The sequence below is a fragment of the Staurois parvus genome, unplaced genomic scaffold (assembly GCF_062004578.1).
Source record: "Staurois parvus isolate SC_StPar_1 unplaced genomic scaffold, SC_StPar_1.0 ptg000696l, whole genome shotgun sequence".
In the NCBI taxonomy this organism is placed as follows: Eukaryota; Metazoa; Chordata; class Amphibia; order Anura; family Ranidae; genus Staurois; species Staurois parvus.
The window spans coordinates 5,607,665-5,625,159 of NW_028318492.1; the positions used below are offsets into that span (position 1 = coordinate 5,607,665).

The 17,495-nt window shown below is 40.2% G+C and overlaps 1 protein-coding gene across 1 annotated transcript in view; it reads left to right on the forward strand.

The window, feature by feature from the left end:
* The window catches only part of CFAP47 (cilia and flagella associated protein 47), a 772,366-nt gene that overhangs the window by 53,651 nt on the left and 701,220 nt on the right, over positions 1–17,495 (forward strand). The window contains exons 8-10 of the mRNA XM_089653003.1: positions 5,401–5,531; positions 6,907–7,142; positions 10,773–10,962. Of these exons, the coding sequence (XP_089509129.1) occupies positions 5,401–5,531; positions 6,907–7,142; positions 10,773–10,962 (557 nt within the window). The remainder of the gene's footprint in view (positions 1–5,400; positions 5,532–6,906; positions 7,143–10,772; positions 10,963–17,495) is intronic.

Here is a 17,495-nt window from a genome sequence, read left to right on the forward strand (position 1 = left end):
TAGTAATTAGAGTCCACCTGTGTGTAATTTAATCTCAGTATAAATACAGCTGTTCTGTGAAGCCCTCAGAGGTTTGTTAGAGAACATTAGTGAAGGCCAAGGAACACACCAGACAGTTCAGGGATAAAGTTGTAGAGAAATTTAAAGCAGGGTTAGGTTATACAAAAATATCCCAAGCTTTGAACATCTCACGGAGCACTATTCAATCCATCATCCGAAAATGGAAAGAGGATGGCACAGCTACAAACCTATTAAGACATGGCCAGCCACCTAAACTGACAGACCAGGCAAAGAGAACATTAATTAGAGAAGCAGCCAAGAGGCTCATGGTAACTCTGGAGGAGCTGCAGAGATCCACAGCTCAGGTGGGGGAATCTTTCCACAGGATTTGTGCACTCCACAAATCTGGCCTTTATAGAAGAGTTGCAAGAAGAAAGCCATTGATGAAAGAAGACCATAAGAAGTCCCATTTGCAGTTTTGCAAGAAGCCATGTGGGGGACACAGCAAATATGCGGAAGAAGGTGCTCTGGTCAGATGGAACCAAAATTTAACTTTTTGGCCTAAAAGCAAAATGCTACGTGTGGTGGAAAACTAACACTGCACATCACTCTGAACATACCATCCCCACCATGTCCGTGAGTCCGTGAGAAGGATCCAGTAAAGCGCTTTGACCTGCAAGGGTCGAAGCTATAAGGTGAGAGGCTTATCCAGACGGTGGTCGGATTGTCATATCCACTTGCACACAAATATCAGCACGAGTGTGTGTCATCTAAGTGTTACCATCGGCATATATTGGACTTTAAGAGCACTGATTTTGTTGTTTTTGTATTGTCGTTCCACTATAGTATGTTCACTATATGCACGCGTGATTTTATATATTATTTACACTGAATGGATTTGTATAAAGAGATATATATGTTTTCCATATGATTTAGGTCATTATAATTATTTTTGAAGATTGTATTTGATCAGCATCAATTGTTTTCAATTATCACCATCACATTTTGTGTTCACATATAATTGTTTTTATTTTTGCATGAAATCACTTGGTCAGTAGTTGATTTGGTATGTTTCACTAATTGATACACTTGGTACATATATTTATATGCACTTGTTTATTATGTGAGTAGTGCTACATTATAATTGATTATTCATATGTCTATGGTAATCATTGGTATATGATTTAATGTTGGCAGCTTCTCTTCTTTATGTATAGAGTTGAACACTAGTGAGCGCAGGAGGTTCACACCATTATTCTCTCTGTCATCTGTCATCATTCATGCTTTTAGACTCTCACTATTAGGCTACATGTACACTGGAATGTTTATTCTACTGGCGTCAGAAAACCGCTAAACGCAGCAAAAAGTGTGTAAACATGGTACTGTGTTTAGCTGCCTTTACCTGCATTTAGCATTAGATGTTTATTTAACTCATTGGTCAGAGTATTTGCCATTGAAATTAATAAATGCCCAAGAGCTAAATGAGGTTTTTACATGCATTTTTGCCACGTTTGCCGGTTTTTGGGAAAAATGTTCCTCTCCTGAATACGATTCTTCTGTGTTTGAGAGATGGACGTTTAACTGCCCCTAAACTCTGCTGCTGCTAAATTCTGATAAAAGCCTATGTGTACATGGACACATAGGCTTTTACTGAGTTGAGTCCAGGGGTTTTGGCAAAAAAAAGACAAAAGCTCCTAAACTCACGTTTAGGAGCAGCAGTGTGTAAGAGGCCTTAGGGCTCATGTACACTGCAGCTCCTAAACTGACTTTCAGGAGCTGTTCAGCATTTTTTTCATCAGCCCCTGAACTCTCCCTAATGTTTCCTATGTATCCATGTACACATAGTCGTTTACAGTCATTTACAGGCAGTTGAGTTTACAGTTGTTTTTTTGAACGCACCAAACTTGCGTTCAGGAGTAGATTTTACTGGCATTTCAAACACCAAATGCTTGTAAACGCGTGTAAATGCTTGTAAACATGGTTAACTGTGTTTTAGAAGCATTTGCGTTTAGAAGCATTTTTAACTGTTCCATGTCCAGATGCTGTCCAGAGCCTTTTTTCATGATCAGAAATGCATGCAAAGTGTTTTCCATGTATTCAAATGGACCTAGTACACCAGCGCAAAAAATGTCTGAAATAGTTAATTTTTTACTATTTTTCAGTGCATTATGGGCATTTGGGAAAGTCTCCTGAGGTTATCTTTTAAAAACACTTCTAAACGCAAATGCTTCTAAACGCGGTATTCAAACTCGGCTAAACTGATGTTTTTTAACCTATGTTTTCCAGCAGTCAGTTTCCATCATTCAGAAGAGTTTTCCAAATGCCCCGTGTACATGAGCTCTTAAAAGCAAAATGGGAAATGTTGTTTGAAGATTTCCAAATGAGAGGCTACTGTGTATAGAAACTTTTTCAAGCTATGCTCAGTGCCTAACTCACCCAGGCTTTTCTTGATCTTGATTTAATGCCTAAAGACCCCTCCAGGGACGGACTGACCATTCGAGCACTCGGTCACTGCCCGAGGGCTCGGGGTCAGTAGGGGGCCCCATGAGATGCCCCTGGTACCTTTCATTGGCTTTTTCATAGGCTTTTTTGGGTGTGAGCGAGGACACAGGGGCCCCATGATCCCCTATTGCCCAGGGGCCCCATGAGTTGTCAGTCCGCCCCTGGACCCCTCTTTATTCCAAGTGCATTCCTGTTTCTCCACCACGATTGAGAGAAATATGGTGGCATGGTGGATACATAGATTACAGACCAGGGTACCCCAAGGGTTAAACCTAAGGTGGGATCTGAATCTGCATCTGAATTGATATTTTACCATGATTTATTCTTCTCTCTGGTAGATTACATGTTTTCCTTCAGATGATTTCTATACTATGTATATATTTTTTTCTCTTTTAACGTTTCCTCATGTGGCATCTTTATTATATTTTTGTTACTTTGTATATTATGTGAATTGCTTGTTTTGGTCAAAGAGTAATAAGTAAAACAGTATGTCACCCTCCTTGATTAAGCACCTAATGGGATAAGGGCCAGTTCACACTGATGCAGTGTGGGAAACCGCATGCAATTTGGACAGGAATCCCACTGCATTCCTGTTCAAATCACATGCGATTCTTTACAGTGCGGTTTGATCCATTCATTTATGTGTGGCTCAAATCACACACCACACCCGCAGGAAATGTGCAGGACACTATTTTGGCTCTGGTTTGGAATCTTTGTATTCCTTTTGATGAAATAAAGAATTATTTTATTCCTACTTCCCTGGTTGCTAACGTCACCTTATATCGAAGGACAACTGTGTGTAGAAACTTCCTCAAGCCATACCCAATGCCTAGCTCACTCGAATTTTGCTTGATCTTGACCAAATGCCTAAAGACCCATCTTTATTCCAAGTGCATTCCTGTTCTTCCACCACGATTGTTAAAAGTAACAGCGACTGCTGCAGTAGTGACTCTAGCTACTGCTACATTCTGCAAATTGTTATAGGTTATTTCTTGTGTTGCACCCACTGATTGAGATACCAGGCTAAGGACATAGGCAGTGGATGAATAGAATTGTCATGGCTTATCTCAACTGCTTTATGAACCTTAAACTTCACACCATTTACCTCTTGGACTGCAGGATCTGAAGACTGCAATAGTGGCCTGAATTGGCAGTTGGCATACAGGTGCTTTCCTGTTACATACTTTAGGAAGAGATATTAGCAAGGTTGTTAGCCTTGACAAAAAGCACACAGGACTGGTGCCTGCAGGTGCTGAGAAGTTGACCTTCATAAAAAAGTATTGATGGCTAGATAAAATGTAACTATTTGTCACCCATTCCTGATGCTAAAAATAAACAGACTACTCTGTCGGTGCACTGTTCACTGTTGGTGCAGTTCAAGTAAATACTGAATGATTCCAACTGCAAAATTTAGCAAATTGCCAGTCATGCCTCATGCAAGAAAAAAAATCTGAATATATCTACATTTCTTTAATGGAAATAAGCTTTTGTTAGATGCCATTCCACTAGTACTACTTGTTACTGCTGCTTCTCCTCCCTTTCAAGTGTGCCCAAAATAATAAATAAGTAAAATACTTCTAATGTCCTAACCCTAGTGTAGTCCTTTAAAAAGACCCTGTCACCTGACCAATAATTCAACAACAATCTTTCTAAGAGGTTACATGTGCATTTAATCTATTTTAGACATGTTATTTGCCCGTAAAAGCCTCCCTGAACTGATGGTCACTGCCCTAGCAGATTCTCTGTCAGTCTAGTAACACTCTATTGCAGCCATTCTCAACCTTTTTGACATGGTGGAACCCTTGAAATAACTTTCCAGTCTCAGGGAAGCCCTGCTAACAAGTATTTTTATCTATAGCTCTCTATGCATTAGTGTGCTATACCCCTTACATGTGTGGTCATTAGGAAGAATCTCCCCCTTACCGATAGTTACAAATATCATTGTTGTCAATGGTTACTTATCTGAGAGGCAGTAATTGCTCACTGCTCAAGGAAACCCTAGCAACCGGAGGAGGAACCCTAGGTTTCAATGGTATTCTGGTTGAGAACGGCTGCGCTATAGTAGTCCCCTTTGCTCCCCCCCTGATACATTACAGTTATGTAGAGAGGTGAGCGGTGGATTTGGTGATCCAGCACCGACCATATTTAGGAACTCCTAGAAGAATAGAGGGTTTTGATGTGCATGGAGAGAGAGAGGCCTGTGCTAGTACAAGGCCGAAGAGTACCCATGATGGTGATAAATGGCAGAAATGTCCTGAAAAGTTGTGTGAACGAGTTGCTGTCCTGGTGTATATACTGTAAAGTAAAGAGATGTTGGGCATTGCTGTGAGGGCTTGTATGTACTGGCTTCCTGATCAAAACAGAGAGGTGGATATGTCACATACAGACAGCCTGTCACTGTGTAAAGTTGCATATAATACCTGTTTCAGCAGGAAAGGGGTCTATAAGCAGGTGGTTGGAGTCAAGTGGGTTTTGCCAACAAAAGAGAGTATTCTGTAGTCAATGGTTGTTCCTACTTGCTGCAAGAGCAGCGTGAAGCCTGATACTTTTGGTAGTGTGTGTCCAGGTCTGTCTGGCCTACATAGTCAGGCCACTAAGCCTAGTCTAGGCCACTGCGAAAGGACAGAAATAGTCCAATCTGGTGATTGTCAGAACCGGTTAAGCAGAAAGGCTGAGATTAGGGCAAACAGAGCTATGTGATAATATTGCCAGGAGGCCCAAATATGTTTGTGTGCCTTGTTATACTAAACAATCCCTGTGTGAGCAGAACACTGTGTCACTTTGATGTTGGCTATATATCAAAGTGAAAAAAAAGCCTATAAATGCATTCTGCTAGGTAGACTGGATCCTTGGAAAACTCGATTTTAAGCAAAATCTCACAATATATGTATTTTTTAGGGAAAATGAAGACATTGAATCAAAGGAAATTCCATCCCAGCAGGACTATGCACTTTTCATGAGGTTTGAAATAGTAGGAAGCAAAGATGGATTCCTCCAGCCAGATACCAGCATAAAAATGCGTAAAAAAGGTGGGTATCATACATAAAAACTCAGGAAAAATGCAGAAATATTAGATCCCTAGTAGGTAAACCACAGCAGGCTGGCTCAATACTCAAGAAGATAAAAAGTGTGTGATTAATTGTTGTGTTTTGGTAATACGACAGACAAGCAGAAAAAAATACCAAGAACATATTGTGGTATTGAATGTTTTAAACCACCAATGCACCTTTGTTTATTTTAAAGACCTAATTGGGTTATTATTCTACCTTCATACTGATGAGGTCTTTAACCCTAGGACTGCCAAAAACCAATATGTACACACAGCTGTCTCCTTTGCATCTTGTCAGTGGCATAGAAATACATCATGGCAGTCACAAAGTTCACAGCTGCAAAAGAAATGTAAAATAAATGATCCCTTTTACAAACATAAAAATGTCCCTTCTTGCCCACTGTCTGTCCTCTGACTCCAGGTTCAATTTCATTGCAAAGCTAAGCATTAGATATAAAAATCAGAGACTCTGAGTCTTCCATTGTGTTTCGGTTGCTAGTACAGCAGTGAAAAACGTCCTGTTACATATCAATCTGTATCCCTGGCATATAAAAAGCACTGTTAGAGCTCCTATATTAGGGGTCAAACTATCTGATAATCGTTCCTGTGTGTCATAGCACTGCAATGGTAATCACATTATTATGTGTGCATAATGACTTTTGGACTTTTATTTAATTGACTTTGTAGTCACACATCCGGTTCACTTAACAAGCTAAGTTTGCTGCGTTACATGTTTGCTGTGTTTTGGTTTTTCACATGGTTTCTAAAGAGACAGCTCAACATTTTTTGTTTATGTCTACTGTTATCCAGTATTTGGGTATATGTGAGTGCAGCTGTCTGATTGTCAATTTTAAAATGAATTATTTTTTTATTTATATATTATTACACTTAGAATTGAGCTTAGATTTTTTTTTACTTGAGACTCACACTGGTTTATAAGGAGGTGTTCCCGGAAGCACTTACATGTGTTCCTGGGCACAATCCCCTGCTAAACAGACCAGCAGTCCCTGTTTCACTAAACTACAGTCCATAGAGATCTGTGCTCTGGCATGGATTGCATTCACACTGCAGCAAACTGTACTGGATCACAAATGAACTAGCCTATGGGTTTAAACTATGCTAAGGACTAGTTAAAAGTACTAGTGTGAGTGTACCCTTAGTGTGTCTACTTGTTTTTTAGTTGCTGTTTTGTATTGGATCCCTTCTCAACATTTTTGAAGCAAACAGTTTATGCTTTAACAATGTGTTAAATAACAAAATTAAAATCAAAATGGTTTGTAAGATTATTATAATTGTCTTTATAAAAACTGTTATATTGTCATTAACTGTTTTTGCTTTTTTTATTTTCATCACAGGACAAAAGAAAAGCTATGTGGAACTGGCTGCCACTGGCTCTGCTTTTCCAGTCACATTAACATTCAGTCCAGGGACAACATACAATTTTAAGGAATGCTTGATTGGTGAAAGGATCGATATTCTCTGTTCGCTAAAAAATGACTCTCAATTCCTCCCTGTGGTGTTCAGCTTTCGCAAGATATCCCATTTTCATATCTCTCCCGCTAATGGAAAGATAGAGCCAGGACTTTCACAGGTACAAAAACAGCTCTCTAGATCTCCAAAGCATTAGCATTAAAGATAAAGCTGTCTAAAATATGGTAATTCTGTTAACATTGATTTCTGTCTTTTTATCTCTGTATGCATCTATTATCTAAGTTCAATAGCTGTATTCTGTAACATGATCACAACAGTGGCACAGACTTGAACAACATGCTTGTACTTGTAATGTGAAAAACTGAAATATACAGGTTCTTTAAGGTGTACCTAGACCTAAAATGCAGCATTACTGTGTACACAAATGAATCATTCTAGATATGCTGTATATGCATAACAAAACCAAACTTTGAGTTTAAGCAGAGCTAGTCTTTTCATGCAATCTCTTTAAAATAGCTAGGAAAAAACTTTATGCAAGCATACCTGCAAAACTTTCTCTGTTGTGTAACAAAACCACCATCTTGCAGAAACCTCTATTGTTAAGGTTAGATATTTATATATATTTGTGTATGTTGTCATATACTGTATACTGGCTGCTCCATTGGTTTGGATGGCCACCACACCTTTCCTACATTCCTTTAGCTAATAGGAACTGTCTCCCATGGTACTTGGCATATTGTATTGTAACACATTTATTTAATAATCAGTGTGAAGTGTACTGACGTCTACTGTAAGTGCCTAGCTACCATTTATGTTTGTATGTAACTGAGATCTTGATTATGATTTTGTCAGGAGTTTTTCTTTAAGATTATGTAGCACCCCCTAACATAAAATGCTAGACAAGTTCTGCTTTTGACTCCTTCTGTAGTCAAGGGGGCAGTGATTGTCTGTTCTGGCCTGTTTGGGGCTTCACAGGCTGGAGGTTTGCTTGCTTCCCTCTGCTCCTTCTGTGGTCAAGGGAACAGTATTTTTCTGTTCTGGTCTGTTCAGGGTTTCACAGGCTGGGAGTTTGATTGCTTCCCCCTGCCCTTAGAAGAATCATCCAGAGCATAGGGAGGAAGATTTAAATGACCAGCCTGAATATTAGGGCTAGCCAATCCCTGGAAAGGAGTGTCCAGGTGGATGCGGAGGTGATAAATAGTCTGAAGTTCTGGAGAGCTCGTTCATTCCTTAGCAGGGAGGGTTCCACAGCCTGGAGACTGTGTAACTGTTCTTTGAGGTCTCAGCTGTGGCAAGCTGAGTACCTGAAGTGATCTTTTTGAGGAGCTGGCTGTTGGACTTCAACACAAGGGATCTGGTCTCGAGAAGGATTGTCTCCTTCACTGGTCCATGTCTGGAGGAAGCTGGAAGGTGCACAGCTGTCCTGGGGACTTGTCCTGACCCTGAATTGTGATCCCTGGTGACTCTGTGCTTTTGGGATGTAAATGCCAGAGATAGCTGTGGACTGAGACAGCTCACATAGGGTCTCAGAATACTGGCTGTTCCCCTGTCCTTAGCAGAATGCTAGAGTGGGAGCCTAGAGAATAAGGTACTCTTGTTACTGTGCAGCATTTTGGAGTATCCTATGCCCTAACCCCTCTCCTGTTTTAAGTTCTGCAAGCAATACAATTCAAAAAGACATCCTCTAGACTGAGTTCTTGGAGCTGGTGTGCATGGACTAGTGCTTGTGGTGGTGGGCAGCCTCTGTACTGTTATGGAAGAACCAGATATTACCAGAGCCCCCTGTAGAGGTAGCACTACAAATAGCCATAAATATTCAGTGGGTTTTATATTTACATGGCTTTAGAATCCAGTCCTAGACCTGCCCTTGCCAAATGCTTTTAATGGGACAATCCTCCAGGCTTGCTTCATTTCCTATTGTGCTGTGGACCTGGAAAAAATATACAAGTTGACTATCTTATCAATTCTCTAGCTGCATGTTTGATCTAAGGGCTGCGTCACAATAAATTTCCTGTCACCAGATTTCAAACTTTGCCAAACTTAGTAGCATAGATTCCTCATAAAATTCAATGCTTAGTTTTAGAAAGTGGTTAGCACAATAGCATAAAGTCTTGTTCACACCATACATGCAGAAAAACTGACGTGCAGATTTCACTTGCAGAGGCATAATTCTACATCAGTTTTTGCGCAAGCTTCAGTTCTGTGAGTTTTATACACGTTGCATATTCCTGCGCAGAAAAAATATGCATATGATACTAGTGTTGTGGTGTGAACAAGGCACATAGAGAACAACTGATTTCATAGCGGTGTTTTAAAGAAAACGCGCAGGGCTGCCAGTAACTTACTGTCACCCACACACAGTGAAACATGTGGTGTTGTTTCCTGCACGCAGAAATGCATGGTGCAAAAGCACCATTCAATTTCCATGTGGCCCGTGTTATAAAAAAAGGTGCATCAACCTTTTCTCTGCAGGAAACGCAGGCACAGTAGCCCATTCAAATGAATAGGCTGCCATGCCCACACAAGCGTGGCATGCAGATCCGCATAGATATGAATCGTTTTGAGTATATCAGTTCCAGAAAATACTATAAATTACACTTTCCCATTTTGGATCATTAAAATAGCTTTGACCAAACTTCTCTTCTGGGTTAAAGGAGTGCACTTACTTCTGCTCTTCTGTGACCCAAAATCAGCTTACAGCCAGGGCCGGATTTCCCATAGACAGTGTAGGCATGTGTCTACAGGCACCCTTCCTAGAGGGGTGCCTGTCTGCTGGGCCACCATCAGGGCAGGACAGCCCATGATACACATGTATGAAGCCGTGCCAGACGTCCTGAGGCACACGGATGCAGGGTTGCCAAATCGTCCGTCCAGGGAGTGGAGCGCACAGCCACTGTTGTCATGATGCTGCTTGGCACCTTTTACAGATAGCTAAGGAGGACTGGAGGGGGTGTGGCCAAGTGCAACATGAGAAGATGCACGTTACTGGAGCTCACATCCTGCAGCTTATTCTCTCCCTGGCTGCAATACCGCCTAGATTTGCTGCCAGTAGCTGCTCACAGTTCCACTGTGCCCTCCATTGCAGTCTCCTCCCGCTAGCCTGATAGGATGAAACTAAAGCAGAAAGACATGGCGCTGACTCAGCACTGCCACAGAGGACACACACAACACTGAGAAGAGGGACAGAGACACAATGAGTAAATCAGACACGTCTACTAAACCAATCTTTGACCATCTCTAGTATCATGCCTGCAGTCTCTGATCATCTTGTGTGCCGTGTCTGCAGTCTCTGACCATCTCTTGTATCATGTACAAACTCTCTGACCATCTCTTGCACCATGTCTGCAGTCTCTGATAATCTCTTGTGCCATGTCTGCAGTCTTTAACTATCTCTTCTGCCATGTCTACAGTCTCTGACCATCTCTTGTCCATGTTTGCAGTCTCTGACCATCTCTTGCTACAGTGGGGCAGAATGGAGAGCAGCGACGAACAGTCATTGCTCTCTGTTCTGAGCTAACTGAGGACTGAGAAATGAGTGGTTATGTGATCGCGCAGTTAATGGGCTTAGGGCCGGAGGGGCAGTTGCAGCATCAGTCTGATGTAGGTGAGTATGTGTGTTCTGATTTTTTTATAATCTTACACTTCTTCTTTAACATTTTGTGTGTCTGTTGCTAAAACCCCTACAATTAGGGACCTTTAACCCATTTCCCAATTTACCTAGTTCTTTAGTAAGAATGAACTACAATCAATACAGTGTTTTCTGTGTCTTATACTGGTGCTGTTTTTTTAGGATGTGATGTTTTCGTTTGTACCACATCAAGCAGGAACTTTTAAAGTAAAGCAAGTAGTGGATATTATGGGTCCCACGTCAGATGATAATTTGTCACCTTTAAAAACAAAAGTCTTTCACCAAGTTAAGCTCTCTTTCATAGCGACCTGCAAACCATCAACTAACAAAATTGTCATGAAAGTCAACCCGGGTAAGTAAATTGATATAACTATATAGTTTTTAAACGTTTCATGCACACTAGCATTTTTTTAAGCTTCTAGAAGCTGTTATTAACATTTTTTTTCTGCTCCTAGAAGCTAAATAGTGTTATCCTATGTGTCCATGCACACTACTTTATGCTATGAGCGTTTTTGAGCTTCAGCATCTAGGAGAAGAAAAAAAATAGATTTGTAGAGTTTTTTGGAACGTTTTGCCAGCAGAAACAAATGGTAAATGCTACTAAAACGCTCTTAACAGATTTTTTTCTAGCTTTTTTTTCTACACATGTAGTGTAAAAATGCTAATAAAACTCTAATGGTCCTAAACGCTACTAAAATGCTACTAAAAACAGCTATTACCAGAGGTTTTCATCCAGCATTTTTTCTAGCATTTTTTAGCTTAAAAAAACCCTCTAGTGTACATGAAGTCTAAAAACAATGTTACATATAGATGTATAAATGTTGGCTAGAATATAGAAAGACACCAGTTATATTCACTAGATATTTTTTTATGTGGGAAAAATACACACAAACATTGTCTACTGCTACAGTCAGACAAATGTTCAGTAACTGGTACCAATAGTGATATTTTTCTGCTGCATATCAAATCTAGTAAGCTCAAGAATACTTTTTGTGCCTACTAGTACTATTTTTAGTCAAGTATGCCCCTAGTAATATAATTTGTATGTATAGATTTATATTTTTAATGGATGTTCTATATTTTTGTTACTATATATATATATATTCTGAATTCAAAGACAACCCGAAAATCAAAGTGAAACAATAATGCAGCAGGTTAGTCCATTTTGCTGAAATGTCATTGCAGCAACTCAAAATGGTTAAAAAATGGTAGTTTGTATGCAACATCAAGGCGTGCTCCTAATGAGACAACAGATGGTGTCCTGGGGTAATTCTTCCCAGTTCTGGACCAGGGCATCACTGAGCTCCTGGGCAGTCTGAGGTGCAACCTGGCGACGTCAGATGGACCGAAACATGATATCCCAGATGTATTCTATTGATTTTAGGTCAGGCGAGTGTGGGGGCCATTCAGTGGTATCAATTCTTTCATCCTCCAGGAACTTCCTTCATACTCTCGCCACATGAGGCTGGGCACCAGGAGGAACCCAGGACCCACTGCACCAGCATAGGGTCAGACAGTGGGTCCAAGGATATCATCCCTTTACCCAATGGCAGTCATGATGCCATTGTCTAGCCCGGGGTAGGCATTCTGCGGCTCTCTAGCTGTTGTGGAACTACATTTCCCATGAGGCATTGCAACATTACAAAACTGATAGTTACAGCTATGACTTGCAGAGGCATGATGGAACTTGTAGTCCTGCAACAGCTGGAGAGCCACAGGTTGCCTACCGCTGGTCTAGCCTGTAGAGGTCTGTGTGTCCCTTCATGGATATGCCTTCCCAAACCATCACTGACCCACCACCAAAATGCTCATGCTGAACAGGCAGCATAACGTTACAGGCAGGATAACGTTCTCCATGGCTTCTCCAGACCCTTTCACGTTTGTCACATGTGCTCAGGGTGAAATGCCAATTGAGCTTTATGGTGCCAGGCAGTGAGCACAGGGCCCAGTAGAGGACGTTGGGCCCTCTGGCCACCCTTATGAAGTCTGATTCTGATTGTTTGGTCAGAGATATTCACACTAATGGCCTACTGGAGCTAATTTTTTAGGACTCTGGCAGTGCTCATCCTGTTCCTCCCTGCACAAATCAGCAGATACTGGTCCTGCTGATGGGTTAAGGACTTTCTATGGCCCTGTCCAGCTCTTCTAGCGTAACTGCCTGTCTCCTAGAATCTCCTCCACGCTTTGGAGACTATTCTGGGAGACATAGCAAACTCTCTGGCAATGGCACATATTGATGTGTGACCTCTGTAGAGTCCAGGTATTGCCTCATGGTACCAGTAAGTGACACTGACCCTAGCCAAATGCAAAATTAGTGAAAAACAGTCAGAAAGGATGAGTAGGGAAAAAATGTTAGTGGTTTCCACCTGTAAAACCATTCCTGTTTTGGGGGTCATCTCATTGTTGCCCATCTAGTGCACTTGTTAATTTCATTAACACCAAAGCAGCTGAAATTGAGCAACAACCTCCCCTCTGCTATTTAACTGACCAAATCAATATCCCAGGAGTTTAAATGACTTGATGCTATACTTTGATTAAAAAGTGTTCCTTTATTTCTTTGAGCAGTGTGTGTATGTATATATACAGTATCTCCCAGAAGTGTGTCCACCCCTCCCATTTGTGTCAATATTTTATTCTATCTTTTCATGTGACAACACTGAAGAAATGACACTTTGCTACAATGTAAAGTAGTGAGTGTACAGCTTGTATAAATACACACACACAGTGCTCAGCATAAATGAGCACACCCCAACAGATTTGTCAGACAAACATTACTTTCCTTTCAAAATCAACATTTTCTTTGGGACATTTTACTACAAAATACTCCCACAAATGCGAGCTATTGGTTGCAAATAAGATTTGTTAATTTGCACACACAAAAAAGTATTTTTCCTAACAAATTCATTCAAGACCATGTTGAAAAAATGAATACACCCCAATGAAAGTCTTGGGAGCAAAGCTAAATTGTAGACAACAAAATCCTAATTAACAAGAATTAAACTACAGGTGAGTCTAATTATTCATTAAGCAGGTATCCAGCAGACAGTTGATTAGAAAAGGGTGTTACTTAACAAAGAAAACCCCTTCCCATTTCATGCTGTCAGCAATGGCACCACAAGTGAAATGCCATAAGGTCTGAGAAAGAAAATAATTTCTTTACACAAAAAAGGAGAAGGCTACAAGAAGATCAGCAAAGTTTTACTTATCAGTCAGAATACTGTAGCAAAAGTGATACAAAAATTTTACAAAGATATAACTGCAGCCATCTCACAGAGACATTCAGGCCGTCCACGGAAGTTAACACCTTAACAGGAGTGTCTTCTGATGAGAATGGTTGAAGAAAATCACCATGCATCACTACAGTTAGCTTAACCTCTTCCTGTCTGGCCAATGCTGATAAACAGCTGGACGGGAGCATTGCTGATGCAGTGTCACTGTACTGCTAGGGTGACAGTATGTAAAAACAAAAGGCATAATAATATAAAAAAAAAATTTAAACAAAATTTTAGAAAAATTATAATTATTTTTTATAAACTGATTTGGGTTATTTTTTTTTTTTACCAAAAAAGGTAGCTGAATACATTTTGGCCAAGATTTATGAAGAAAGATTATTTATTTGCAAAATTTTGAAAAACACTTTTTTTTCAAAATTTTTGGTCTTTTTTATTTATTTAGCAAAAAAATAAAAATCCCAGTGGTGAATAAATACCACCAAAATAAGTTTTATCTGTCTCAAAAATTGCTAAAAATTTCATTTGGGTACAGTGTTGCAGGACCACGCAAAGGGGGTGAAAGTGTGCGGACTTGAATTGGTTAGGAAGTAGAAAGCCAAACCGGGGTGGTTGTTTCCTGTGACACAATACGGCATACACTGCAGAGGAATGGCATGCATGAGTCATCCATGAAGGAAGCCTCTCCTAAAGCCCATGCACAAAACAGCTTGCCTAGAATTTGCCAGGGACCATGCTGAAAAAGAAGAACACTACTGGGACTCTATACTGTAGGGCAATGAGACCAAGATAAATTATTTTGTAACTGATGGCTTCAAAACTGTATGGTGTCGCAAAGGTGAGGAGTACAAAGAAAAATGCATGGTGCCTACAGTGAAACATGGTGGTGGCAGTGTCCTTCTGTGGGGCTGCATAAGTGCTGCTGGTGGCGGGGAGCTGCATTTCATTGATGGTATCATGAATTCACAGATGTACTGCTCTATATTGAAAGAGAAGGTGCTGCCATCACTCCGTGCCCTTGGTTGTTGGGAACCTTTCCAACGTGAGAATGATTCAAATCACGCATGTAAGGCCAATGTTGCATTTCTGAAGAAGAACAGGGTGAACTTGATTCAGTGGCCAAGTATGTCTCCTGGTCTGAACCCAGTAGAACACCTATGGGGAATTCTGAAGAGACAAGTTGAGCATCACTCTCCATCCAGCATCCAGGCTCTAAAAGAGGTCGTTCTTGAAGAATGGAAAAAGATAGATATTGCAATATGTCACCAACTTGTTCATTCCATGCCTAGAAGACTTGGTGCTGTCCTTACAAATCATGAAGGTCATACAAAATACTAGATGGAGTAATTTTTGTTGTGGGGTGTATTCATTTTTGCATTAACTAATTTTAGTAAAACTGAAGCTTCATGTAATGAGCTAAACAAATGTTCTATAAAACTCAGTTTTGTCAAGATTTTGGAAACTGTGCTTGTGTTTATTGAGATATTGATTAAAATCTTACTTTTCAAAAGGGGTGTTCTCATTTATGCTGAGCACTGTGTATATGTGTGTATATATATATATATATATATATATATACACATGCACAGAGGGGCCCCCACTTCAACATGAAAAATATATGCATAAAAATGTTATTACTAGATTTATATCTAGTAAACATCAAAGGTAGCTGTAAGTCATGTTTAAATTATGCAATCACATTAGGTGCTCAAAGTGGTCACCATTATCATCTAGACACTTTTGATTTGGTGTTTGTATAAATCTAGTAATACAATTTTCATGTATATATTTTTATATATGTTGAAGTGTGTAAACATTTTTTGGGCCCCTCTGTACAATGTATATACTGTATGTGTTTGTGTGTGTGTGTATATATATATATATATATATATATATATATATATATATATATATATATATATACATACTTTAATAGTTTGCATGTTGAGCAAACTATGTTGAGCTATGTTGAATTATTTAGCCTGCTGTGGGGGCGGTCATTTTCTGTGTTTGAGAGTATTTTTCTGCGCAAGAGCAAGGTTTGCCCACAGGAAGTGGACAGAAGTATGTGATGTATCTAGATGTATCTTATACCATTAAAAAGACTTTGTAATTTCAAAATAGCAGCTGCAGGTGTCAAGTGAAGGCATATAGAGGGGGCTGCACATTCCTGTACGAACCTCCAAAAGCCTATACTTACAGCCCAATACCAGGCTGATCTATGAGAGCTTAAAGTGGAGCTCCACCCAAAAGAGGAAGTTCCGCTTTAAAGACTGGTCCCCCACTCCCCATTAACCTCTCTGGCGGTATTCCCATGTCTAGCTCAGGGTTAACTTTCAGTACCAAAAGCAGTAACCCTGAGCTACACTCGGGATTACCCTGCAGCGTTGCTCTGGGATTCCCTGTTTCACTTACCTTGTCCTTCGCTCCCTCAATGTCCCCCTGCAGCATCCCCGGCCATCTCCTCCGGCCGATGCCGGCATCCGACTTCCGGGTTCCAGTCCCTGCGAGCGTCGGGACGTACAGGACATACGGGGCACGGAACTGGCGGGAAATTTAAAAATGTTAAAAAGTGATATTCACTAAATACACTAAAATCACATAGTAAAACATTACTGTATGAAACCATTTCACATACATTTTGTCCCGAGTGCTTTGTCCTGCGCCCTGCCTGCATTTTTACCGTTCTTTCTGCCTGAAAACTGAGAAAAGTCCATGGTGTCCAAAAAGTGTCCCTTTAGGTCAAAAGCGGTTTTAGACCAGCTAGAGAACACCGGTAGTAAATTAGAACCACTTGCAGATTTGAGTGATAATTATTCGTGGGGAAAGTCGTCATCAAACACTGAAAACGATTTTGCTACTAAGCTCAGTGATGTGCGAACTTGGCGCTCTATTTCAAATTTCAGTGTTTTTGGTTTGATTATATTATTGAATTAAATGTCTTATTATTATATTATTATTTTTTATGATTATTTATTATATTATAATTTATGATTTTGTGTTTCAAATTTTATCATATCCGGAATGTTTACTAGACTCTTGTTCGGACAGATTTCAGTGAGTTATTCCTAAAAATTACAGGCCTACAATAAAAAAAAAACATATTTCCATGCAAAAAAATGTACCACTTTGAGCACAGAAATATTGACATTATCATACCGCTAGGGAGGTTAAGGATTGGCACCTTTTGGGAGCAGGTACCCGAAATTGACAGGTACCTGCTCCCACTTCTGATGCGATCCCCTAGGCAATCGGAAGCGAAAGTTGTTCTCCCCCCTCCCTCCCCATAGTCTTCTGGGACACGCGACAGCTACTGACTTTTTTTTGTACAGTGTGACTGGAAGGCCGCTTTAACTATTATCCTTCTTTTTGGGCTGCCTACACAGTAGACCAATTAAACAAGCAAACAGGCTTATAAAGCTGCTGCAGATTGAAAGCTAGTGGCTTTGCATTGCCAGAGTGCAATAGGAAGTGCCATTACTGGCAGGACCCCCAGTTAAGAAACTATGGAATCGATTCACAAGAACAAGTTGCTTAAAATACTGTATACAGTGAGACATGATGCCAAACATACTGAAAATAGAGTTTAGATACACTTTAACATATTGGGATTAATTTACTCTAAGCAGACCGTTCACTTTAAAAGAGAAGTCAC